This window comes from Ochotona curzoniae, unplaced genomic scaffold, assembly GCF_017591425.1.
Source record: "Ochotona curzoniae isolate NIBS_2020 unplaced genomic scaffold, NIBS_Ocur_1.0 contig_3432, whole genome shotgun sequence".
Taxonomy (NCBI): domain Eukaryota; kingdom Metazoa; phylum Chordata; class Mammalia; order Lagomorpha; family Ochotonidae; genus Ochotona; species Ochotona curzoniae.
Genome location: NW_024465859.1, coordinates 11,849,722 through 11,876,477, shown reverse-complemented (window position 1 = coordinate 11,876,477; position 26,756 = coordinate 11,849,722). Strand labels below are relative to the sequence as shown.

The following is a 26,756-nucleotide window of genomic DNA, read 5'->3' as shown; positions in this document are numbered from 1 at the left end:
AGGTTTCCTAACCCATTCCATGAGGAGACCGCTTATCACGTCAAAGGGCCCAACCCACCATCCATCCATAGACCAAGCCAACAGCAGGTAACCTACTGACTGAGTAGCAGACAGGGCCAGGTCCCCCAGCTGGTTCAGGAAATACAGGCGGGAGATGGCAGGCACCATGTCCATGATGAGGTGGTAGTCAACCATGTTCCGTGAGTACATCTCCAGCCGCTTCAGGTCATAGGGGAGGAAGAGCGAGTCCAGCTCCCCCCGGCTCAGGGCTGGGAACAGGCAGAATCACACGGGTCAGTGCAGCGCAAGGCACTCACAGGGCCCGGCCAAACTTGCCCTAGCAGCAGAGGCCATCTGCAGGCGCCTGGCCTCCAACCCAGCACGCATCCCCACCTCCGGCTGGCAGGACATCAACACTCTCCTGCCAGATGGAGGCAGCTCCAGGGCTGGGGGGCAGCTGGCACGTGACCCCTATGGAGCCCCTGTGCCAACATGCCAGACCCAGGAAAGGCTCCTTGTGCCCGCGGCTGAGGGGCACACATTGTTGCTCACTCTGTCACTGCTTCAGATCCAGCTACACAGAAACTGGGGATGCTGTGCCAGCTTGAGGAACACAGACTGTTCTGTCAGAATATAACTGGCAAAAAAGTGTGTGTGTGTGTGTGTACACTAGAGTATTTTAACAAGCTCATGGAAGAATCACACTACAAAAAAGCATGGATTCAAAAAATTTTACACCAAGGTAATCAATTTTCAGTTCCATTTTTCCACAAGCCTTCTGAAACTCTTTCTTGCATATGTGCACACACACAAGTAAAAATAATGGGCAATAAAAAACACAGCTGGTGATACTAATGATCCCGAATACATTTTTCACATCTTCAACACGCTCACAGGATTTATTCATGTGCACAAGCTCTTGCACACGAGACCACTGGTGCTGCCCTCCTATTCAGTGTGTGAGCAGCCTGAACCAGGTTCCATGCTAACCACCTGTATGCCCTTGACACCTCTCACCCAAAATCCCAAAGTTCTGTCAATGGGACATGAGACAGCAGGTGTGAGGCTGGGCCAGCACAGAGCATGAGCCTGAATGGGGGCGCTCAGTGGGTGACCAACAAGGTGCAGAACACTGCTCCGCTTCCCCCCTTTCACATAGCCAACCACTGACCACGCCACATGCCTAGCTCACCTGGCTGCGCCAGCTTCCCCACATTCCGGTTCTGAATGATATTCAGAGCCAGGGGAGGGGAGAAGGTGCTGAACTGGTAGGACAGCAAGGCCAGGAACCGCCTACGGAAATCTGCAAGGAATGACGGGCAGAGTCAGCACCTGGATGCGCCCTGTCAGCGGGCCATCCCACCTCCTTTCCACAGTCACCTTTCCAGAAGGCCGCCAGCCAGGCTCCCCGCTCTGCCTCGTCCTCGTCCGTCAGCGTCTTCAGCATGATGCACGAGTGTTCCCCGGTCAGGTCATTCTAGGAAACACACACTCCTGATTGGCATCAAGAACTCTCCTTAAGATTTATTTATTTTTATTGCAAAGTCAGATATACAAAGAAGATCCTCCATCAGATGATTCACTCCCCAAGTGACTGCAACAGTGGGAGATGCACCAATCTGAAGCCAGAAGCCAAGAACCTCCTCCAGGTCTCCCACGCGGGTACAGGGTCCCAAGGCTTTGGGCCCATCCTTAATTGCTTTCCCAGGTCACAAGCAGGGAGCTGGATGGGAAGCGGGGCTGCCAGGATTAGAATTGGCGCCATATGGGATCCTGGTGCATTCAAAGCAAGGACTTTAGCCGTTAGGCTATCGTGTCAGGCCCAATGTTTTATTTCTTTACTTTCCCCTGTTTTAAAGAGAGTGACAAGGTAGTGGGGAGGAAAGAAAGGAAGATCCTCCATCTCTTGGTTCACTCCCCAGATGCATACAGCATCCAGGGCTAGGTCAGGCTAAAACTAAGATCCAGGAGCTCTGTCTGAATTTCCCAAATGGTGGTGGGAAACCTAAGCCCTCAAACCCTTAACTGCTGATATCCATGATCCACTAACATGAAGGTGGATTGGAAGTGGAGGTGCCAGGACTCAAACTGGCAATCCCACCACAGGATGCAGGTGTCGCAAGCAGCGTAATCCACAGTGGCCAAACAAATGCCTAGAACCCTCTTTTTGGAATGGCCAGCATTGGTCAAGGGCAGCACACAGGTAAGACATGTGGTGCTTCTTCCCCAGCAGAGGGCGCCCTCACCATCACATCCTCTCATTGCTTCAGCCTGAACACTGGCCTGAAGCAGACACACACACCTGTTCAGAGGTCAGATCTGATTTGTGTCCTGCAACCACAAAAGTAAGACATTTGTTGCTTTCAGTTTAAGTCACAAGAATTTTAATTCAGGACAGGCATTGTGACAGAGCAGCTTAAACCAAAGCATGGGATGCCAGCCTCTCACATGACAGCCAGTTCAAGTCTTGGCTGCTCCACTTCCAATCTAGCTCCCTGCTATTGGGCCCCTAGTACTCAAGTGAGAATCTCAGATGGAGTTCCGGCTCCAGGCTCTGGCCTGGCCCAGCCCTGGCCCTTGTGGCCACTTGGGAAATTTACCAATGGATAATAATGTGAGATTATACGCATTTTCCCTCTCTGCCTTTCAAAAATTTTTTTCAAAAAGGCTTAAACTCCATATGAACCAATTAAGATATTTTGTGCCAGATATTAGGAACTCCAAAACCCAGAGCTCCCATGCCAGCAGCCAGTTTGCATATACAGGCTTCCTGAGGTGCTAACAGTAACTTTGAGGGGCTGGTGCCATGATATATCACACTAAGCCTAAGGCTGAGGCTCCACCATCCTACAGGGGCACTGGTTCATATCCCAGCTACTCTACTTCTGATCCAGCTCCCTGCTTATGCCTTGCCAAAGCAGCAGAAGATAATCCAAGTCATTAGACTCCCACACCCATATGGGACACTGGGAAGAAGCTCGTAGCTCCTAGCTTTGGATTCACTACTTTGGACCACTGCAGCCACGAGGGGGGAGTGAACCAGTGGATGGAAGATCCGTCTCACCTTCTCTTTATAACTGTCTTTCAAATAAAACAAAACTAAGTAAAAAATTAAAAAAAAAAACAACTGAGATAACTGGCATCTCCATTCTCCACTACCCAACAAAGCACCACAGCATGAAAATATCTAGGGGATGTCACTGAATGGTACTCATGACCACAACGCAGCGCCATGGCACAAGTGCACAGCACAGACCATGGGGACGTGCCATCGTCCACATGGACGCTCACTGCTCAGCATTCTCCTGCCAGTTGGCAGCCAGACTTACACCCTAACCTTGGCCCTACATGCTGACAAGGACCCAGCCCTTGTATAGCCACATGCTCATGGTCTCAACCAAGCCCACTTCAATCCTCAAACACGCACTTGACAATGTCCTCAGCCACTGGACGCTCTTCCCCTCTTGAAGAAAAGCAGCAGTCAGGAGAATCAAGATGGCGGAATAGGGTAAGGACACATTTAAACAGATGGAGAAACATTTAAACAGGATAAAGCAGAGAGGACACATTCCAGGAAATAGGAAAGGACAGAACAACAGGAGTGGGGTACGTGCAGACTGACAGACACAGGAAAGCAGCAAAAACAATGGTATGGTGTTGCAGTGGCTGATACTCCAGCAGCATTCAGCTAACTGCCATCTGAACTCCACCAGCAGCCGGAACTCCATCAGCAACCAGGTGGGAAGGGACTTTTACTGGGAGCTTGGGAGGTGAACCCAGACAAAGAACTGTCCATCCTGCTGGTCCATTTGATTTGACCAGGAGCAGAGACAGAGCAGCAGATTCCAGAAGGGTAGTTTGACAATAGGGTGGATTTCACAGCCCAGTCAGCTGAATTGGGCACCATTTTGCATAAGGAGGCAAAGGCAAGGGAAAGGACTCAGCATATGCTGAGCTGGGAGTGAATTCATTTCTGACTCAGTGAAGTACAACAATGTGTCATCCTACAGGTTCCACCCAAGACAGGTCTGGGTAGCCCTCAGACCTGACAGCCAGCAGATCAAGAACTCTAGTAGTGGTATGTCAGGCGCCATTTTGTACACTGTGGCAAAAGCTTTAGGACTGCAGGGGACAACAGTGAATTGCGCATGTGCTGAGCTCGCGAGGACTCACTGAGTTCTGTGGATTGCACTGGTCCCACAGGAAAATAATACCAACTGTGGCATCGTACGGGTCAAAATAGGTCCATGTGGCACTCAGACCTAATATCCAACAGGTTCTGGCAAGATCAGCACCAACAACAACCTAGCTATATAGGACACTTGGTATCTCCCTAATCCTGGGACCTACTCCAAATGGAAGTAGGAGAAAGGTTGTACAGACAACGATGCAGCCTCAGCACAGTATCACAGGAGGTGGAGATTGGTGAGCCAGGATTTGGGGCTACGGAGACCATGGTGGAAATCTAACATAAGAACTCAGACCTGGAACTCACTGGAGGGAGTGGCACAAGTGAATGCAAGCAAGGAGTTGTGTACCAACTGCAATAAGTAAAATCAAACTGTAGACCTGTGGGTGACACAGCTTAGAAACCTGCCCAAAGGAGAAGACTCTGCTAACCAAAGTACAATGACCAAGAGCAAAAGAAGAGACAAAGGCACAATGAATATTACTGAAAACTCCCCTGCAAAGGAGCAAAACCCTATGCCAACCTCAGAGTTAACTGAGGAAGACATCAAGAAAATGGGGGACACAGAATCCATAAGGCTCATTTTAAAGCTTCTGATCAGCAATGAGAAGCACAGACAAGAGTTCAAAAAATTTAAGGAAGCAGTAAAGCAAATCAAGGCTGATATAAAAGAAATTAATAACATGGTAGAGCAAATTAAAAGTACAATGGAGAGTCTCCAAAATAGAATGAAGCAAGCAGAAGAAAGAATCTCAGAATTGGAAGATATCTCCTGTCATCAGGGGAAAGCAAACAAAAAGCTGGAAGCAGAGCTGGATCAGGCCAAAAACAGTATTCAAGAACTGAAAGACACTATTAAGAGACCTAATATAAAACTTATGGGAGTCCCGGAAGGTGCAGAAAGAGAAGCTGGCTTTACAAATATATCTAATGAAATAATAAAGGAAAATTTCCCTAATCTAGAGAAATAATTGGGAAACAAGATCCAGGAGGGGCACAGAACTCCCAACAGGCTTGATCAAAAGCGATCTTCAGCTCGCTTAGGCAGCACATATACAAAAGTGATCTTCACCATGACACATGATCATCAAGCTCTCTTCAACTGAACATAAGGAAAAGATCCTTAAATATGCACGTGAAAAAAAATCAATTGACACATAAAGAAAGAAAAAGGAAAAAAATGTCGGCCTAGGATAACATATCCAGCAAAGCTTTCTTTTGTTTTTGAAAATGAAAAATCTTCCACAGTAAAGTTAAAATAATTTTCCTCTTCCAAACCTGCCCTACAAATGATACTTCAAGATGTTCTCTTGACTGAGAAGAGGAATAGCACCTACCAAAAACAAAGGCAAATGGGAAGAACATCCCAGTAAAATGACAACAGAAGACTAAACCAATGAACAATCCATTCCTAAAATGACAGGACCAAAGTACCACCCATATGTAAATGGCTTAAGCTTAATCAAACATCATAGATTAGTAGGCTGGATTAAAAAACAAAACCCATCTCTTTGTTGTCTAGAAGAGACACATTTCACCAAGCAAAATCAACAGAAACTATATTGCATGGGTTTTGATGTTTTCTGTTAGTTTCATCTTTTCAAAGCAATTTCTTCTGATTAAATTCTTCAATGACTCATAGATCATGCAGTAGCATCATCTTCTACAAGAAGGTTCTTGATTTTCATTTCTTCAGCTGCATGTTAGTCATTTAGTAGCATGTTATTTGACTTCATGATATTAATTTCTTTTTTCTTCCTGAGGTTGATTTTGTTTCTTTTCAATTAAGGGGATGTATAGTAGCTATGTAATGGAGACTGTCATATCTAGGACATTGTTATTTAACTTCATGGTGTTGTAAATTCCTATTTTTCTTTCAATTGTTAATTTTGCATTATGACTTTTCATTTGAGGGGATGTACAGTAACTGAAATGGAAACTGTCATATCCAGATGTGAGAATACAATGTAGTATGCATCTCTACTTCCAGACAAAGATGGACTTACAATGAAACTGTTTACTCTAGGATTCTGGACTCTGCCATTGTCCATGCCCGCAATGATGGACAAATGACTGTGTATGAAGAACTATACTTTAGTAATGATATAGAGGAACTAGGTGGGGCGGAAGAAATTGGGGCTGGCATAAGGGAAATACCAGGAGCCTATGAAATTGCATCATAAAATAATAATAATAAAATATAAAATGTGATTTAAAAAAAGCAGCAGTCAGATGTCTACACCAGCCCAGCACCAAAGCAGAAGCTAAGCAATGCCTCCCAGGCCTTCATTCTGCCTTCCCTCTGGCTGTGAGGGGAGCGGTGGGCCCTCTGCCAAGCCCTGGGTCCCACCCTGCCTCTAGGCCTGCACTTTCCCTACCTCCACACACACATGGCAGCAAGAAAACACACTTCTCAAATCGCCCATCTGACAGCCTGTCTCTGTGACCCAGCTGTCCACGGTGTGCCACTGTCTCTGTTCCTGTGCCGTCCCCTCACTTGCAGTGAGCCTTCCCTCATGCCCAGGCTTCCCTCACTGACCGTCTCCTCTAGTCAAGACACTTCTTAACACTAACTTGACTTTCTCTCTCACAACAAGGCTGCTCCTTCCCAGCGCCTGGGCTGCCTTCCTTCTCAGTCCTCTAATGTGAAGAGTCCTAGGGCTCCCCTCTTCTCCTTGGAGCTGCTGCAAATGCTGCTTCAAACCCTCACCAAGGACAGACACCGAGTCCATGCTGCACACCAGCTACCACTCCAGGTGCAGGGGCCGCCAGGAGCAGGAACACATATGTGCCCCGGCAGCAAACACCACCTCTGGCCCCCACTTTCTCCTTCACCTCCAGGCTCCCAGCCACTGAGTCCAGGTGCAGTTTGAAGTCTCCCCTGGGCAGCCTGCCCCCTAATGACAGCCTTTGGCACAGCATATACCACTCAAGATTTCCTGTGACCACTTTTTCTCCCTGCCAGAAAATAAGCTTCATTTATAGCTTATCATATCTGTCAGTGCCTGGCAAGAGAAATGGAAGGTGCGGATATTTTTAAATACACTGAGAGTCTCCAAGTGTCACCAAGTGTCAGTAAGCCTCTGCAGCCCCGGAGGACACCAGGCTACCCCTCCTGCAAGCTGCAAAGTGCAACACAAATCCACACAATAGCGCTCCTCTCAGAAAAGCATGTTTGTTTTTATATGAATTCAAGCAGTCCAGGTGAGATGCATTCATCCACCTATAGTTCTGCCACCTTCTAGTCGAGCACCAGGCCAGCCCCGCCTCATGGAATGGAGAATACGTGATCGCAGGCTTGTCAAGGATGATGACCGCCCCTTCAGGAATGGCAGTACCTGCTCAGCACGGCAGTCATGAGGCCAGGCTCGGCCCAGACAGCAACCAGAGACCTCAACCCACCCTGCCCGATACCGCACTTACCGGGGTCTGTCTCAGATAAACAGGAACAAACCCAGCGCGCTTCCAGAACCTGCAGAGAGCCAAGGAGAACAGGTCACCACGTGGAAGGGCACAGACAAGCAGGCTGACAGCAGCTGGGAGCAGACAACCCGTCCCGGGAGCCAGGGCAGGCCCACTCACTTGAGGAGCCTGGGAGTTAGGCCATAGGAAACTCCCAGATAGTCCAGGCGCTCAGCTGGTCTCTCGTTCAGCTTGAGGAGTAAAGGAGGCAAGTCCTTGCGGGGAGTGACGACCTCTTCCAACAAACTGACGGCCTGGGGAGATGGTGGGGAAAGCAGAGTCCACTCGGCATGGGGTGATGATGGGCAGCAGCCAGCACCCCAGCCACATCAGGCTCGGGACTCAACACAACAAAACCCCCAGGATGTGGCTTGCTCGCTCAAGCTTTCCAAACAAAGGAACACCAGTGAGGCCAGTGTGCATTCCCAAGCAGACCAAACGCGCCTACACACAAACAGAACGGAACTGCTTTGGGTCCAGTGTGCAGCCACACAGTTCAGCAAGGCCAAGGGTTCAGCATAGGTTGCAGGCTGTCATTCACCTGCCCTGCGACAACAACAAGCTCTGAGCCTGAAACTCAGTGCGACCTTTCCCAGCACCCACCCATCCACCGGAAATGCGTGAGTGCATGTGAGAGCTGCTGTGGTGACAAGTGTCACTCCAAGCAATGAACAGCAGAGCAGCACACTTTTAGAGCTGGCACAGAAGTGGGGACTGCACAGCAGGTGCTCTCAGGCTGGCACTGCATCGAGACCATCTGAGCAGCTCTTAAAGCCCAGACTCCCAAATCCACCTGAGTTTCTGACTCTGCAGGCTTGGGGTAGGGCTGGCATCTGGCGCTTCTAGCAAGTGCCCACATGATACTGGTCTGAGGACATCGACAGAAGCACTGGGCTGGCAAAAGTGCAGCTGCCCACAGCCGGAGCAGAGCCCGGACACTGGCACCACCCACCCACCCCTGACGCCCACAGCCTGCCCAGCCGTCCCACGTGAAGATGCTCACCTCACTGCTCACTGTGTGAATTTCCTGGGACGTCTCCAGGAGCTTCTCCTCCAGGCAGGGGAAACGGCCTTCGTAGTACATCTGCAGGAGCTGCAGTGCGCGGCTGCCATAGCCCATCTGAAAGCATCCACAGAGGGGGATAGCAGGGTGCCGAGGGACACCCTCAGTCAGAGTCATGTCCACTCCCTGTCCCATGTCAGGAATGCCTACATCCTGGTCATGCTGCACCAAGGAGACCCCTCCACCAGGCCAACAGAGGGGTGCCAAAGACCCCAAATGGTGTGACCAGACACCTGACACTGGCCTAACCCAGGAAGAACAGTCCGTGTGGCACCACGGGGAGGAGCCAGCTGTGGCTGCTGACCACACACCAGCAGCCAGAGAGGGCTTGTTTCAGTGCCAGCCAGAAAGGGCAGGAATTCCTCAGCTGGGTCTTCTGTGACAGAAGGCAACTACAGGAGGCAGCTCTGGCTCGTAAGTCCTCACAGGCAGCTGGAGCACCTCCATCGCCCTGCACCCTGTAACCCCCTCACTGGAGGCCAAATCCTCCACCACAGAGCAGCTTGTGGCCCCACAGCTGACCCACCCAACAGAGCCGTGAGCCATACAGCTGCAGTTCATTGTGTCGCAACAGGCTGGCGAGGCGGTGGGACACGTTACCCCTTGGTAATCCGGGTGCACGGCGATGCGGACGACCCTTCCACCAGAAAGGCTACCAAAGTCTGGGTCCTGAAACTGTTGAGAGAAGCAAGCCAGTGACTCCGCCACTTAATCTCCCACCACACCAGTCTCCCTCACTCCCGGGCCAGGGAAAGCCCAGTACCTGCTCAGATACTGTCCAGGGAATCAGGTCCCCCGAGGCCTTCTTGCCTCGAGACAAACTGTTCAAGATAGACTGTCGAGAAATCTCCCCTTCAAGGCACACCTGTGGGGGAAGTGAGTCCACTCTCAGAAGATGGGCCTTTTCTGTTGGCACCCTCGGCTTTTACTATGAAACCAACTCAGTCACTCCGACCAGCCCTCCGACTGTGCTACCAACCAGGCTGAACACTGAGCCCGGCCCACCAAGAAGAAACCTCCTCAGAAGAGAGCTCCTGCGCATGCTGTGCGCGGCAGTGCAAAGTCAACAAAAGACAGCAATACACATCATGGGACATGCATACAGGAAATGCTACACAGCTTTGAAAAATGACAATCATGAGTATCTGACATACCACTTATGAAAAGCAGACTACTAGATCGGGGGGCCTATACCCCATACAGGAATGTCTGGGTTCAAGTCCTGCCTCCCCACTTGGTATCGGCTGTATACCAGTGCATGTCCCAAGAGGCAGCAGGTGTTAAGTAGCTGGACTCCCACCACCCATGGGAGTGACCTGGATTTCATTCCTGGGTTCCGGCTTTGGCCTGCTCCAGGCCCAGCTAAAGCAAGCATGTGAGGAATAAACTAGCAGTTTATTATCTGTTTCCAACTTCTTTTCCTTGCCTTTCAAATACAATTTTGAAAGTTCTCCCTTTAATCTGCAGGCTTTAATTTTACAAGTACCTGTGCTGCTGTGTTATAAAGGGGTAGAGGAAACAAATAAGTTTTGCTTGGGGAAGGCTGTGTATCTGACTCTGCCTCCTCCCCACCCGTGAACTGTGGACCCGGGTTTCTGGCAGCAGCAGCTTCCTCCAATGCACCCTGATGGCCCACCTCAACAGACCGGCCATGCGGCTCCCGCCCAGGACTCAGATGCATCCCCCTCTAACACTGGCGCCCACCTGCTTCCCCAAACCAATGTGCAAGGCCAACTCTGTGTCCGCACCTGGATGACAGCAAGCACTTCGGGCAGGGCATTCTGCGTGGGGGGCACGGGAGGTAGAAGGCAGAAGAGGTGGTGTGCAGGTGCGTCCGAAAGCATCTGGAGGTCATTGGGGGAGTTCTGTGGGGTACAGAACAGGTCAGTGGGGAGCGCTCTGCCTTGTCCTTTACTCAATGCACAGACTGACCAAGTCCAGTCTTCCCGCAGCCACAGCAGGGCTGGGAGCCTGCAGAACCGGTGGACAGCCTCCTGCAGGCCTGAGCCTCCTCACAAGGGCACAAGGGACCAGACCTCAGACACTCATGTCTTTCACTGGCAGGGCCACACTGTGCAGTCCAATGTGAACCTGCCCCAGTACAAGACTTCAGAAGCTGCCATCACTTCTAACCCTGGCTACTCATGCCTTCCACTGAAGGACAGTCACAGAAATGCTATTTACAGCCTCAGAAAGTACCCATTCCAGCTGGCCCTGGAGTCTGTGAGACTGTCAGTTCCAGCTTGCCTTTCACTTTCCTCAGAAGGCCCAGCAGCTGGCCTCAGCACCACAGTTCCACCAGGCTATGATGCTGACAGCAGCGAGGCTTGCTCATAGGCAGACCACAAGGATACAGGAAGCCTTCGCGAGAAGCCAGGCTGTCGGCCCACCCCGGCTACCCTGCCTGCAGCTACCCTCTGCAAGCAAAGCTCGAAGTCCTCCAGGCCTGTCCACCACAGCAACCTGCAGTACCACGGCAGGACCCAGTCAGTGTTGCAGTACACAAGTCCATCCCAGCGACATGGGCACCTCAGTCGCTGGTTACAAGATATGAGAAGCTAGGGAAAAAAAGAAGACAGCTGGTGCTGAAGCTCAGCCAAGGCCAGCTACAGTTACCTTGTAGTGGGAAGCCACGTAGAGGGCCATGAGGCGCTGGAGGAAAACTTCGGAGGCCTTGTGGTAGCAGAACAGGGTGTCTCTGTTGACATAATAGCTGTGTCTGGAGTTAAGCAGCCACATGCAGCAAACCAATGCACGTCCCCACACAGGCCATCCAGGCAAGAGCAAGATTTACCTCACCCTGGGAGGAGGAACGCAGTCTCCTGAGCAAAAACACTCAATGTTCAAGGGGAAACATGAACTCTTCCTCTTTGCCTCATGTAATATCCTCTGGAACCATGAACCCCTCTTCTCAGCAACCCTTTCCCTTTCCCAGTGCAACCCAGAGGAGGATACAGCTCACAGGCTTCAGGCAGGGGGCAGCCCGACACAATGCGTGTGATGTTGAGGCAGTCGAGGCACAGCAAGTCGTTGAGCCACTTTTCCACCGCGTCCCCGGGCGCATATCGGATGGACTCCTGAAGGGAGACCTCATGCAAGGTGCGTGCTGCTCCCCGCCAAACACACACAGCAACAGAAAACCATCATGAGACACGGGCCATTGCAGAGAAAAAGGAGAACTAAGCATTCCATGCCATTTTTGTCACTCAGTGCCCAGGCAGGTGTGGTGTGGCTCAGCAGCTGAACTGGGCCGTTTTCAACTGTTTGGTGGATGTTCCACTTAACCAGTTCAATGAGCCAGTGCCACCTGCCCCAAGATGGGGAGAGAGAGAGAGAGGAGGGTCTGACCACCACAAGGCCCAATTCTGGCTCCATCTTGTCCCTGGGTAACTGTTCCTCAGGGAAAAGCCTCTCAGTTCTTGGGTGGGGGAAGGGTTCAACCTTTCTGCCTGCTGGTCAGGAGGTGTGGCACTGCCTGTGACATCAGAGGGGAGTTAAGATTTCAGCCAGAATCCAAGGGGCCTTGCAAGGAACCACGGGCTTTGGGACGGGATTGCCAGGGTACCTGAAGCCAGCCTGGCTGTTGTTGTGCTCTTGTTCTCAGCTGTGGTGCTGACTTGGCTCTGGGCACTCTGCTGACGGAGCTGCTGGATCAGCTTGAGGGACAGCGACCGGCCAGTGCCTTCGTAGCTATGACAAGGTGAAGGCCATGAGGCATGAGACCCCCTGTCCACTCCCAGTGAGGAGACAGAGCCTGTTTACACACCAGACCCTGGCTTCCCAGGGAGAGCTGTGCTCACTGCTCAGTGTCCAGTGTGTTACACACATTCACATGGTCAGCTCAGAGTTGCAGTCCGTCTCTTCAGTATCCTTGGCCCCTTTTAGTGCCATTCTCAGCAGCTGTTATTCTACCACGTGACAGGACCACATATGACATGGAATACAACTCTACAGGGCACAAAGATGATCACGTGAAGCCCCAGCAGAGACTGTATTGACACTTCTCACTCAAACATCGCTTTTAAGGAATGATCACAAAGTTGGATTCTGAAGTATGTTATTATTCTCACATACAACAAGGCTCTCCTTTCAAAATACTATTCACGTAATTCTTAACCAAAATACAATCAGCACAAATAGTAAAGCAGAAGCTAAAAATCTGCACTTTAAAAAACATAATGAAGAAAATCCATGTAAATAATGCATCTGGGACCCGGCACGGTGGCACAGTGGTTAAGGTCCTCTCGCCTTGCACGCCCGGGATCCCATATGGGCGCCGGTTCTATCCCGGCAGCCCCGCTTCCCTTCCAGCTCCCTGATTGTGGCCCAGAAAAGCAGTCGAGGACGGCCCAAGGCTTTGGGACCCTGCACCTGCGTGGGAGACCCGGAAGAGGCTCCTGGCTTCGGACTGGCATAGCATCGGCCGTTGCGGCTCACTTGGGGAGTGAATCATCAGATGGAAGATCTTCCTCTCTGTATCTCCTCTCTATATATCCGCCTTTCCAATAAAAAAATAATAAAAAAAAATCTTCAAAAAAAAAAAAAAGCACTACTCATTTAATAATAATAATAATGCATCTGATAAGGGAGCCTATCTGGAACATGTGAAGAACTCAATACAGGGGATGATAGCACAAGGGCTCTCAACTGGCTAAGCTTCCACCTCAAAGTATGGCATCCCATTTGGGCGCCAGTTCATGTCCCAGCTGCTCTTCTTCCCATCCAGCTTTCTGCCTGTGTCCTGGGAGAGCAGTGAAGGATGGCCCAAACCTTTGGGCCCCTGCACCCACATGGGAGACGCAGAAGAAGCTCCCAGCTTCAGATCAGCTCAGCTCCGGCCATTGCACCTACTTGGGGAGTGAAATCAGCAGACGGAAGATGTCTTCTCTCTGTAAATCCGACTTTCCAATAAAAAGTTAAAAAATAAAAACAAAAAAAAAAAGAAAAAAGAAAAAAGTGGGCAGAGAATCTCAGTAATTCTCCACAGATAGAAGATCAGGAGATGCCACTTCCTACTCACTGCAGAGGCCATGAGCTAAACGATGCCCGGCAAGCGTTCGACAGGATGTGGAAGAACTGAATCCTAGACACTGCTGTGGGACACAGCTGCTCCAGACTCCTGCTAACAAACCCCTGGGGGCGGCAGGTGTTGGTTCAAGTGAAAGGGTCTATACCGCCGATGTGGGAGTTCCCAGCTCCTGGCTTCAGCTGGAGCCTGGGCCAATGCGTCACTGCAGGTGTTTGGAGAGTGAACAAGCGGATGGAAGATCTGTCTTGTCAGCCCATCCCTCTGCCTTTCTAATACAGAAGCTAAAACAAAAATCAAGGTGGGCAGGCATTTGGTGGTTAAGACATCATGTTTTTTTTTTTTTTTTTTTTTAAAGATTTATTTTTATTATTTTTTATTGGAAAGGCGGATATACAGAGAGGAGAGACAGAGAGGAAGATCTTCCATCCGATGATTCACTCCCCAAGTGAGCCGCAACGGGCCGATACTATGCCGATCCGAAGCCAGGAGCCTCTTCCGGGTCTCCCACGCGGGTGCAGGGTCCCAAAGCTTTGGGCTGTCCTCGACTGCTTTCCCAGGCCACAGGCAGGGAGCTGGAAGGGAAGCGGGGCTGCCGGGATTAGAACCGGCGCCCATATGGGATCCCGGGCGTGCAAGGCGAGGACTTAACCACTTGCGCCACCGCGCCGGGCCCAAGACATCATGTTTTAAACTGGTTTGAGTCCCTGCTCCATTTCCAACCCAGCTTCTTGCTAATGTGCATCCTAGGTGGTCTCAGACGATGATACAAGTACTTGACTCCCTAGCCACCCCGTGAGAGACCAGTCTGACTCTTAGCTCTAGCTTTGGTCCAGTCCTCACTGTTGTATGCACTTATGCAGTGAGCCAGTTGACAGATCTATCTCTTCCTTAAAAATAAAATGAATAAAAGCTTGATATTTTTTTAAATGTACCTATTTATCTGAAAGGCAGAGTAACCAAGACATGGCAGGGAAGATGGAGATCTTCCATCTGATAGCCTACTAACAAATAATAATAAAAGGGCCCGACATGGTAGCCTAGTGGCTAAAGTCTTCACCTTGAACGTGCTGGAATCCCATATGGGAACCGGTTCGTGTCCTGGTGGCCCTGCTTCCCATCCAGCTCCCTGCTTGTGGCCTGGAAAAGCAGTTGAGGATTGGCCCAAAGCCTTGGGACTCTGTACCCTCTGGAAGAGGTTCTGGGTTCCGGGGTAGTGAATCAACAGACAGAAGACCTTCCTCTGTCTCTCTTCTCTGTATATCTGATTTTCCAATAAAAATTAAATAAATATTTTTTAAAAATTGTTAACGACAGACAGGTCTGGACCACACCAAAGCCAGGAATCCCATTGGGTCTCCCTACTTGGCTGGCAGGGGTCCATACACTTGGGCATTTTTGGCTGCTATCCCAGGAACATGAGAAAGTAGCAATAGGAAGAGGATCAGCCAGGAATGAAGCTGGTGCTCTAATATGGGATGTCAGAAGGCACTGTGGTGCAGCGGTTAAAACCTCCACTTGAAATGTCAGCATCCCTTATGCACTCTGCCACCTCGGTGGGGCACCCAGAAAAAGTCCTGCAACAAGTTCAGCCTTGTCCATATGCCAGGCTGCCCATGTCCCGCCAGAGATGGGTTACAGTTTATTAAGACGCCAGCTCCACCAGCACACGGTCAGGACATGCCGCCTGATGCGCAAGAACCTACAAAGGAGTAGGACCTCTCCCATGGTGCCTTACCCGTTGATGGTAGATGCCATGAAGACAAGGTAGGGGCCAAGCAGGCTCTTGACCAGGGGGAGGGGGATGGCGGCAGCTTCATCAATCACAACAAGTTCAGCCTGGCCCAGTTTCACAGCATCTGCGGGATGTATATACTGCAGGGAGAAAAATGTAGATGATTAGCTCAGCCAGCTGACTTCCATCTGTGCTTACTGATGACTCAGCAGCAGGACTGCTCTCCTTCCTTTCTGTGCTGTTCTTCCAACTTCTTGGTGAGGCAAGAATGGAACCAGCCTTGGGGCCAGCACTGTGGCACAGCAAGCTAATCAGTGAGTGGCCTGTGATACTGGCATCCCATATGGGCACCAGTTCATGTCCCAGCTTTTCAACTTCTGCTACAACTCCCTGTTAATGCACCTGGGAGAGCAGAAGATGGTCTAAATATCTGGGCCTCCTAGGGTGTGCCCTGGCGGGAATATGGAGTCAGGAACTAGAGCCAGGTATCAAACCCAGGTACCCTGAGACGAGATGTGAGCATCTAAACTGTTGGGCCAAATGCCCACCCCCGAACACATCCTAAAAACAACTGCTGAGTGTACAAGGCAAGCTGAAGGAGGACAAGTACAGTGTGTGCCAGATGGATCACTATGTAGTAACAATCCGAAGAGAGGAACTGAAACAACCTCAAGTCAGAATCAAGTTACCTACAGAGAGTGGCACACGGAATGAAGAGGCGCAAAGGAAGGCCTTCACTTGATCTGCAATACTCTTTTGTTCTTTAAAACAAAAGTAGAGATGACTTTTAAATAAGAAACATAGCAAACAGTGGAATGCTGAAGTTTCTTGAATGTGGGTGCCAGGCTGGTCCCTGCATTTCCCACCACTTCTAACCACTTCACCAGGGGCACACGGTGCAGAGAGGGAGCAGCGTGACTCATTCCGAGCAGAACACACAGCCTTGGTAGGACCCCAGCCGATTCTTGGTGCTTGGGGAATAAACAAGAATGTCTGTCCTAAAAGCTTCAGACAGCATTCCCCTAGGAGAGGCCAGACCAACTTTAACCAACCTCTTTTCCATCCCCAGTAAGACCAGAGAGGCACAAAAACGGAGCCTCACAAAGTCAGGCCACCTCCCGTGGCCTGGGCTGCAGGCTGTAGACAACAGGACTCCGGGCAACAGGAGAGGGGATCTGATTACCAAATCAAGAGCCAGGACATTCGGGGAAATGGCTTCTTCCTCCTCCATCTGTACATTCTCCTTGAGTTCTAACAGGCCTCGTATCCTCACCCCGCCTCCCCACCAACATCGTCAGTCTTCGTCCTCTTAGCTGAGGGCATCAAGCACTAGTGGAAAGAAGTGTCTGTAACGAGGAGATTCTAGGAGCCACAGCAAGAAAACAAGATCCTTCAGGTGAAAGGCATGAACACTTAACCTTGTTTATAATCTGCACTCTCAGATAAAAGCATACCTCAGACATATACTCTGAAGGGTATAAACTGCCAAGTTCACCTGGCTCACTTCCCATCGCCACGCTACTTCAAAAATAATCTATGAGCCCACTCCAGGAAGTGCCCATTAATCTCACTCCCTCTGGAAGCCTGCCCCAGGATGTGCTTTTGGAGATTACACAACGCCGCAGCTCTGGATGAGCGCAGGCCACTCAGGCTTGCAGAGCGCTGCAGATTTATAGACCTTTCCGGGAAAACAGCTTTAAAAGGAAGACAGGCCACTGGCTAAGCCCCGGAGAATATCTCAAAGTTCTTTTCTCATGTAAATGGGAGACTATTCTGCTAGTTACAGATGCACCATTTCAAAACCTGCAGCAATGACGCCAAGCTACAACTACTGTAGAACAAGGATCCTCTCTTCTCGGCCCCTTCCTCACCCCACACGCACACGACAGCAACTTTTCAGTCTGGCCGCACAGGGTGGTTTGAATGTGCTTTAGGAAGAGGTGGGAATTGTGGAACTGGTTTGTCATAAACAACAAGGCGATGAAAGGACACGCAATCACTCAGAGCCCATGAGACTCGGGGGCAGCCACGCACGGCCGGGTCGGGGCGCACCTCACCTGAATGGTCTGCCGATGCTCCCGGAACACGTTCACTCTGATCACAGCTTTGTTAAACTCAGGATTGAGGGACTGAATGATCTCATAATCAAGGTGCTCCTGTGGGACACAAAGAAAAACCAGAGACAGACTTGAGAGACTGAACAAGAACTGAGCAGGCAAGCAGGTCAGACGTCCACTGGGCATGACCCCGGCACAGAATCACTCAGTCCCCATCCCGGTGTCCTACCTGATACTGGAGAGCATCGAACCCTTTAAATACAAATTCAAACAGAGTGTGGAGGTTATCAGGGCTCGGGGAGGTGACGAAGATGTTGGAGTACCTACAGAACAAACAAAAAGGAGGCTGGCTGAGAAACTGTGGGCACGTTGAAGCAACAGCATTTGGACAACACTTCTGCTTGCTCCTTTCGTACAGGTGACCACCAGGGGTGACAGCAGGGGAACAAGTCAGGATGCCCCTTCGGGGTAGAGAAACAAGCTAACGCCCTGGACTCAGGTGTATTTTCCTCTCCAAGCTAATGAAACCACCTTAGCAATGTGTGGCAGAGCTACCTCATCTGTGAAAGCAAAATGCGGGTAAGCACCGTGGGGAGACCCACACCTCAGTGTGGGGTTGTGACAGGGCTCTGGCACCAGAGGGTCGGCCTCCCACTCAGCCCCAGCACCCTGGTTGCTGATAAAGGCAGCGGCAGCAGGAAGAACATGGGGCTAGGAGGGCAGGGCCTCCTGGGGAAGTCTCTGGAACTCCTGAGCCCAGATCCCGCCAGCCATGAAATGTCCACAGCTGAGGATGATGTGCCCAGGAACAGGCTGTAAATTCTAGGTCTGTTGTTACAAACCTGGCAGAACAAACTGCACTGGCAGTTGCGCCAACGTGCCCCACTGCCCCCGCCCCTGGGTAAAAGATAGCATCAGACTAAGAGCAGCTCCCCGGGAGGGTGGTGGGGGAAGAGCAGCAGGACCCCCGACAAGCAGGTCAGTAAGACGTTTCCTCAGCAAATCTGGTTACATCTGTCTCCCTGAGAAGTTTTCCAGCTCCTTCGCTCAAGCCTTGGCTTGTGTGTTCATCTCTAAGCAGTGAGGACAACGAAGGCTCTGACGTGTGCATGCACATAGCTGTGTGAGGGTGACTGGCAGGAAGCAGTGTTTTGCATCCCGCCAGCAACCAAGGGAAATGACCCCCACCCCAAACCTGCATGCAGCCCCCTCAACACCCAGAGTTCCCAAAGATGAGGAGTGGGACCTCTCACCCAAACGCCACGGCCCCGGCAATGGCCAGGCCCAGGGCTGCGGACTTCCCTCTGCCTCGGGCGGCTGTGAGCGCCACGGTGCTCCTCAGGGTCTTCTCTGAAATCCCTTCAATGAACTTCAGGACAGCCTTTGCCTGTGGGAAAAGGCAGGCACTGTGTGAGCTTTGAGAAACGCCGACATCCAGCCGCTTCCCAGCGTCACTGTGCAGCTAGGAGATGCAGGGACCAAAGCAAAGCGACAGAAAGCACTACTCAGCGGCCAGCCGTCCCACCCCGCCCCCGCCCCCTCAGTTTGGCCTTGACGCCTTTAACACTAACCCGTACTGACAGCTCTCCAGTGCACACCTAGGCCCCATATGCCAGACACAGGCACAGCTCCCCTGGGACAAAAGACATCTCAAGCCTAAAGCTCTGCCAAAACTCCTCCATCAGGTTTCCCCTAGCTCAGCTGACTGTCCAACTAATGAGGCTGAAGTCCTCAGCTCCCACAGCCAGTGACCAGCACAACAGGCAGAATCCTGCCAGGCATCCTTTGACATCTGTTTCTGACCACTCGGGTCAAGGCCACCACCCTGTCAGGTCTCCAGGACTCCCAGAGCCACCTCCCCTGTCCTTCTGCTGCCAACCTCATTCCACTAGTCTGGAACCAGCACAGAAGCCAGCATGTCCTCCCTTACCAGCTGCACTGAGAAGCACCTGCAAGCAGAAACCCCCAGGGCTACTGTCTCTTCTGCAGGGCTTGCACGGCCTCAGGGCCCTAAAGCTCTCCCTCTCCCTCTCCCTCGGGTGTCCAGGAGAGGCCCAGCCACACTCCCACCTCAGGGTCACATGCTTGTGGTTCCCTCTGCCTGATGCACTCGTCTCCAGAGAGCGACTTTTCTTGCTTCTTTAGCTCCTTCCAGGCCTTGCTCAAGCATCACTTTCAAAACGTGGCCATCCTTGATTACTGGATCTACTGCGACAGTGCTCCCACCTCCCCAGTCCCACACACCCTGGCTCTCGATACTTTTTCCTTCTTTCCATGACACACAGCACCTCCAGCTTAGCTCATGATTGGCGAGTTTCAGAAGACAGGTTATGGGAAGCAGGTGCGTGTCTCTTGTTTATTGCCAAGCCCCAAGGCCTCGAAGAGGGCCTGGCACCTGGATGGGAAAGACTGATGCCAGCAGCCCTGAATGAGAAGCCTGCCATGGCTCCATGGCTGGCACCTGCCCTGGGAAGGTCAGATGGGGTAACATGACTGGCCCTCAGCAAGTTGCCTCAATGCTAAGACGGTGCAGACGAGACAAGCCCAGGCAGACGAAAAAAGGGCGCTTGGGAAGCCAGTCTCAGGTGGAAAGCCTCAGTGAGGATCCAGGCCCTTATTGGCTTAACCTGGTCTGTCCGAAGGCTGTAATTTGCCCCCTTGAAGTCATAAACTCGAATAAAACACAGTGAGGAAAAAGTCACTGACATAACCAAAGGGAATCAGACCTGGATTAAGAACATGTTCGGCAATCATTTCCAAGAATGAAAAACTAACACACATAAAGACAAACCCAGTCAAAAAATGGACAGAGGACATGAGCAGAACACAAGCAACAAGCCGACTGATGGCTGGATGAAGACACCTGCCTCTCCCCAATGAGAGCAAGCCGATCTAAAACAATGGCTCTGTGTTCGCACATCACCAGGTGGATGAAAACCCCAGGCTTACGGAACCCAGCACTGGCACGGCTGCAGGGCAAAGGCACTTGCAGCCACTGCCAGGGGTTGCATTAACACCCACTCTATAACACACGCAGCCTCTGCCCCAGCAATTCCTCGTGTGCATCCAAGATGGCATCCACAAGTTCATGGGGAAGTGGAACCAGAAGAGAAGGTGTATTTTTCATGAACTTTTTGAAGCCCCTTTGCACAATGCCCACAGCTGTAACTGTAAGGAAGTCTTAAGAGCTTTGCTTTTGATAATGAACTAGCCAAATGCCTGGCAGATGCCCCCTTACAGGCTGTAAGAGTTAGGGAATTATCACTTATATGCAGAATTAACTAGTAACAGCAGCTGGCTCTGCAGAGTGGAACTTGCAAGTAGAAATACCACTGTTTAGTGTTATTAATGTGTACTCTGCGTTCTTACTTTTTTCCTTTCTGTTTTGCCATCAGCCATTTTTTTAAACACCACTGCCAGTACTGTTTCCCCATTCTGTCTCTCACTCCCTCCCTCTGGTGACTCAGGGCCTTCCAGAAAATGGTCGAAAGCATCTCATAGCCCACAGACCGGGCTGCACATAGTGCTATACAGCTGGGAAGCATGTGCCCAGCCATCGGGATTCAGCCCCAGGGTGTGGTGTCACTGCAGTTGTTTTCCAGCAGGAGTTCTCAGCCCAGCACTGAGGGGCCTATCCAGGATTACCCCCTGAACACACTGACAGCTCAGAGGCTCCCAGCTCGGCCCCACCAGTAGCCAGGATGACCCAGGCAACTTTGCTGGTGTTGGTCAGCGTAGACACACACCCTGGCCACTCCCACCAGATCAGCTGGGACCCCCAGAGGGCCCTCAGCAGCCCTAACTTGGGCCCAGGGGTAGGTTTAAGTGGCTCAAGCTCTCTTGCATTTCTACCAAAGCTATAAGCAAGAAAAGAAACCTTCCTGTCATCAAAGCTAACTGAAGTGACAGAACACAAGCTTGTCCTCCCCTACCTTGGAGAAAGCACTGAGGGGGTCCTCTTCAGGTGTGACCCACCTTCCCTTGCATCACCTTAGTTCGCTGAGCTGTTTGTAGGCATTTCGGGGTCAGGGAGCACCACTCACCTGATCGACGGTCTTGCAGCAGTCCACAAGCACACCTACGGGCTGCGTGTCCTGTAGGCTCTCCTTCAACTCCTGCAGCTCCAGCTCAGAAGGACTGAGGTTCTCGTCCTATCGGAAGACGGAAAGGAGGGGCTTGTCGCCACCATGAGGGAAGACACAGCCTTCGCACATGCATGGCCCCTGCCACCAACTCACCGGCGCCTGCGGTGGGAGGGCCTCGATGCCAGCAGCGTGGGAGGAGATGGGCAGGATGTTGAGCTGGTCGTCGATGACAAGGCACTTCTTACAGGAGGCCAGGGAGAGGAGAAACCTGAAGCACAAGACCAGGGCAGTGAGGGCTCGGGCAGAGCAGGCAGGGCCCCGAGTACACAGCAGAGCAGAGGGGCTTTTCCTCAGGAAACTCACTGAAATGCCAGACTCCAGCAGCAGAGCAATGAGAGGAGTGGCAGCCCGCTACACGGAGTACCCACCATGCCATCCACAGGCCCAGGGAGCACACTCCTCGAGGCGGAGCAGCAGCACACCGGCGGTATGCCAAGGGCCACTGTGCCACCATCCCCCCGCTCTGCCTTCATCCTCCTCAACTAACTCACACATGGTCACCAACCACGCAGGGAAGAGGACGGACGGACACACACACACACACATGAATTCGCCTTCTGTTACCACAGAGAAAGAACACAGCCAGATGGGGAAAAGAAGGGCTCCTTGAGGAAACAGAGCACAAGCTTTCCTGCACACAGACACGCCTGGAATCCTCCCATATACACGGCAACACGAGGCTGCCGGCTACTTCAGCAGGCTGCTGGGCGGGGCGGGGGCATGTCACTGCTCCTCCTGCGCCAAAGCAGCACAGGTGGCCGAAATGACAAAGGCCCCAGGCTTCATCATGCTCAGGATTTCCAAGCTCAGGCCAGTGGACACTGTGAAGCAGGTGGTACTGTGGTGCGGCCGTGCTGTGCACTTGGGGTTTCCAGCAGTGTCCCTGACTTCTACTGACCACAGGCAAACAGCGCCTTCCTCTCAACTCCACCCCAAGTGATCACTGCTAATCACAATGTCTCCACACATTGCCAGACGTCTCTCGGTGGCAGAAATCATCGTGGAGAACCACTGATCTGGCCAACGTTTCCTAAGGTGTCTCACACACAGGCTGCGAACATGTGGTTTCCTAATAAAAGGCACGATGAGTAAGATAAACTTGGGAAACGATCACTTCAACAGGCTCCACTGTTGTCAGACTTATTATAGAGGTTACCACTAACGAGTGTCCCCAAAGGAGAAAGTGCTGCCAGCGTTTCCCAGGTGCGTCTGAGCAGGAAGTCCTGGGACCTGCAGACACCCGCTGGAAGAGCTGGGCTCCGTCAAACACCTCACGGCAAATAGTGATCCAGACAAGTCATGTCTTGGGAAGGTGAGCAGGCTCAGGGCTAGAGAGGGACAGGGACTTGGCTATGGCCGCGAGGTAGGACAGAACCAGTGGCAACACGGAATCCCGGTCCCCTGGCCCAGCTCCCCCCTCGCTGCTGCTGCCAAGAACCCCACCGGTTTGGGCCCGCTGCTCCCTCTCCTGATACAAAAATCAAAACTTTCAGCTGCCTCCAAGGCAGAAACAGCCCTCCCCTAAATCCCCTGGTGACAGTAAGAGAGTAAGGCGGGGACTACAGCATGTGCTACAGACAGACCTACCTCTCATTGAATCGTCCCACCACATCCTGATGGGCCTCAGTCCTGTACCTGGAGTGCACGTCCTAAGAAAGCAAGACAACATCCAGTCAGGAAGTCTCCCCGGAGGGCCAGGGCCCAGGATCCCAGCACCAAGTTCCGTCAGCAGACCCATCAACGGCCCTGCTGGAAACAAAGGCCATTCCAACACACACCACCCGCCCTGCGCGATCTGCTGCAGCTGAGATCACACGTTCAAGGCCATGTCCCTCACTACGCTCTACTCCCCCTCCCTTCACCTCTGACTGTTCTTGTACAGGCTCCAGTATCATAAGGCATAGTCATCTATTCAATGGAGTCTACAGGCCTCATGCCAGACCTGCTGGGCACACGGCAGGGGCCTTTCCACCATTCTCAGGGGGCCTAGAGCCAGATGGCACAGAACTGAGACAGCCACATAAGTAAGCATAAATTTTGACAAATGCTATAAGCAAAATACAGGCTGTAATGACAGCAGATGGTAGGACCTACTCAGTATACTGAGAAGTGAGCAAGGCACTCCCAGATACAAGCTAAGCCCTGGAGGACAAGCAGGCAGCCACGTGACAAGCAGAGGAAGAAAACAGCTCCCAGGGCAGGGTCTCTCACACACTCACAAGCAGCACCTGGGGGGCTCTGAATGCACGCCAGCCCCCACTGGGGCCTAGGAACACCACACAGGTACACACAGACACCAAACACTGGAAAACTGCAAGGGGCTGCCCATGGCCCTGGGAAAAACAGGTCAGGGGAAGGGAGCCTGGGGAACCCGCTCACTGCAAACAGCAGGAGAAAAGGCCACACACACTCAACAGGGACTTGAACTCAGACAAGCACACGGCGGTGAGGAAAGCAGGTGTGCTGGGCTTGCTCAAGCAGGCCAGGACTGTGGGGACAGCGGGTGAAATGACAGAAAGCGGCCAAGAGCTGAGGAAAATCCATCTCACTAGAGGAACACGGCTCCCAGAAGCAAGAGCTACTTCTGATTCAGGTGCCACCCTGATGGCAGCCACACCTCTTGTCCCATGGTCAAAGCTCACAGGAGTGAGACTCGCACTTCTACATCCATGAGAACGAGGGTCAGCAAGAAGAAGAAAGCCTGTACACATTCCCTTTTTTGGCAACACACAAATTTGGGCACGTGGATGGAACCTGGCCAGACTCCATTCCAGAAAATGTGGCTGCACAAATCTGCCGCGCATCTGCATCTCACCAGAGGACGGTTCGCAAATGCCGGGGAGCAGATGTGAAGTTCGGAGGTTCCCAGGGACCCTCTGTCTGCAGCAACTTCATCTTTAGCTGCCACAAGATCAAAGCTCCCAGCTCAGGAGGTATGCTGAGTCTTCCCGAATACTGCTCACGAGAAAACTCCTGCACCCAAAGTGAAACGCTCTGAACCCACAGACGGAAGGCTCCAATCACCCTTACCATGGTCATTGTGTACAGCTGCTTGAGGGAGTTCATTGTCCTCAACAGGATAACCACTAGCCCGCCGCCTTCCACGGTTTCCACGGTCCTGGCCAGCAAGTTCGGAGTTAAGGCTTCGAAGTCCTGCAAGGAGGAGACCTCAGAAAGGGCCGATGGGGCCAACAGCATCCCAGTGACATGTCCCCAAGGGCCAGGTGGTAAGGCAAACAGCTCCAAGCGTTAAGCCAGGGCAGTGCTGCCCCCAGCCCTGACTCGAGGAGTTCCACTGACAGCTTTCATTGGGGCACCAGCGTACAGCCTAGCCTCTAACAGGTGCATCTTGTTTACACTACTCTGCAAAAGTATTACAGCTGGGCCCAGTGCAGTTGCCTAGTGACTAAATCCTTGTCTTGCACATCCCAGGGTTTCATATGGGCGCCGGTTTAAATCCCGGTGGCGCAGCGTGGCTCAGTGGTTAAGGTCCTCACCTCGAACACACCAGGATCCCATATAGGCGCCGGTTCTAATCCCAACAGCTACACTTCCCATCCAGCTCCCTGCTTGTGGCCTGGGAAAGCAGTCGAGGATGGCCCAATGCTTTGGGACCCTGCACCCGCATGAGAGACCTGGAAAGAAGTTCCTGGTTCCCTGCTTCGGATCGGCGCAGTACCGTCCGTTGTGCTCACTTGGGGAGTGAATCTTCAGACGGAAGATCTTCCTCTCTGTCTCTCCTCTCTGTATATCTGACTTTGTAATAAAAATAAATAAATCTTTAAAAATTTATTTTTATTATTTTTTCATTGGAAAGGCAGATATACAGCAAGGAGGAGAGACAGAGAGGAAGATTTTCCGTCCGATGATTCACTCCCCAAGTGAGAGCAACGGTCGATGCTATGCCGATACGAAGCCAGGAGCCTCTTCAGGGTCTCCCACGCGGGTGCAGGTTCCCAAAGCTTTGGGCCGTCCTCGACTGCTTTCCTGGGCCACAAGCAGGGAGCTGGAAGGGAAGCAGGGCTGCTGGGATTAGAACCGGCGCCCATATGGGATCCCGGGCGTGCAAGGCGAGGACCTTAACCACTGCGCCACCGCGCCGGGCCCGAAAATAAATAAATCTTTTAAAAAAAAAATCCCGGCGGCCCCACTTCCCATCCAGCTTCCTGCTTGTGACCTGGTAAAGCAGCTGACGATGGCCCAAAGCCTTGGGACCCTGCACCCATGTGGGAGACCCAGAAGAAGCTCCTGGCTCCTAGCATCAGATCAACTTAGCTCTAGCCATTCTAGCCACTTGGAGAGTAAACCAGCGGATGGAAGCCCTTATCCTCTCTCCTTCTCTCTGTATACCTGCCTTTCCAATAAATAAATAAATAAATAAACAAACAAATATTTCAATCATCTCCCAATAAAGTCCACCCTTCACTAATTCACACATGAACTTGAGAAACAACTTAGCTAGCCTGTGACATGTTTAGAAACTGCAGTGATTTGACTCAACTACACCACACGGGGGTGCTAGTGCTCAAGGGAGCCATCCTTTCATACCCTGGTCATGATCTGGCTTAGACACTCCCCACAGGAAAGGAGGGGGACACGAAGCTCCTCTTGGCCCCCAGGGCAGGACTGGGGCTAGAAGTGCCAGACACAGCTTAATTTATTCCTTAATTTATGCTTTATCAATTACAAAATCAAGCTCAAGTGGTATACATGAAAATAAAAATAACACAAAAAAATGTGGGACTTTGTGCTTGTCTGGGAGTGGCGGGGTCGGGGGGGAGCACATGTGTCAAACAACAAAATGAATACTACTGAACTGGAAATAAAGAAAACCATGAAAGTCTGTTAAGTTATCTGATCACAGGAAACACACCAGGCGAGGAGGCCATTAGCCCCATAATGAATGACACCTGCACCCCTATCAGATGCACTGGGTGGACAGTGAGGGCTTTCTCAGGGTGGTCACATGACTTGCACACTCTAGAGACGACCTAGGGGTACACAGCTTGGTTCCCAGCTGGTTACAACAGGTTCCCCTGAGCGCTGCCCAAGGAAGTCTTCAATGAGTGACACACTCTA

The 26,756-nt window shown here is 51.7% G+C and overlaps 1 protein-coding gene across 2 annotated transcripts in view; it reads right to left on the bottom strand.

Annotated features, from left to right (window-relative positions):
* Window positions 1–26,756, bottom strand: part of NAT10 (N-acetyltransferase 10) — a 39,672-nt gene that overhangs the window by 5,666 nt on the left and 7,250 nt on the right. For both annotated transcript variants that reach the window (XM_040980078.1, XM_040980079.1), the window contains 20 exons: window positions 24,708–24,830; window positions 23,265–23,326; window positions 21,771–21,885; window positions 21,576–21,683; window positions 18,786–18,919; window positions 17,762–17,855; window positions 17,533–17,631; window positions 15,479–15,615; window positions 12,280–12,404; window positions 11,670–11,820; window positions 11,331–11,427; window positions 10,463–10,579; window positions 9,478–9,579; window positions 9,315–9,389; window positions 8,655–8,771; window positions 7,772–7,905; window positions 7,613–7,661; window positions 1,381–1,477; window positions 1,193–1,303; window positions 97–269 (listed from right to left, as the gene is read on the bottom strand). In XM_040980078.1, coding sequence (XP_040836012.1) covers window positions 97–269; window positions 1,193–1,303; window positions 1,381–1,477; window positions 7,613–7,661; window positions 7,772–7,905; window positions 8,655–8,771; window positions 9,315–9,389; window positions 9,478–9,579; window positions 10,463–10,579; window positions 11,331–11,427; window positions 11,670–11,820; window positions 12,280–12,404; window positions 15,479–15,615; window positions 17,533–17,631; window positions 17,762–17,855; window positions 18,786–18,919; window positions 21,576–21,683; window positions 21,771–21,885; window positions 23,265–23,326; window positions 24,708–24,830 — 2,220 coding nt within the window. The remainder of the gene's footprint in view (window positions 1–96; window positions 270–1,192; window positions 1,304–1,380; window positions 1,478–7,612; window positions 7,662–7,771; window positions 7,906–8,654; window positions 8,772–9,314; window positions 9,390–9,477; window positions 9,580–10,462; window positions 10,580–11,330; window positions 11,428–11,669; window positions 11,821–12,279; window positions 12,405–15,478; window positions 15,616–17,532; window positions 17,632–17,761; window positions 17,856–18,785; window positions 18,920–21,575; window positions 21,684–21,770; window positions 21,886–23,264; window positions 23,327–24,707; window positions 24,831–26,756) is intronic.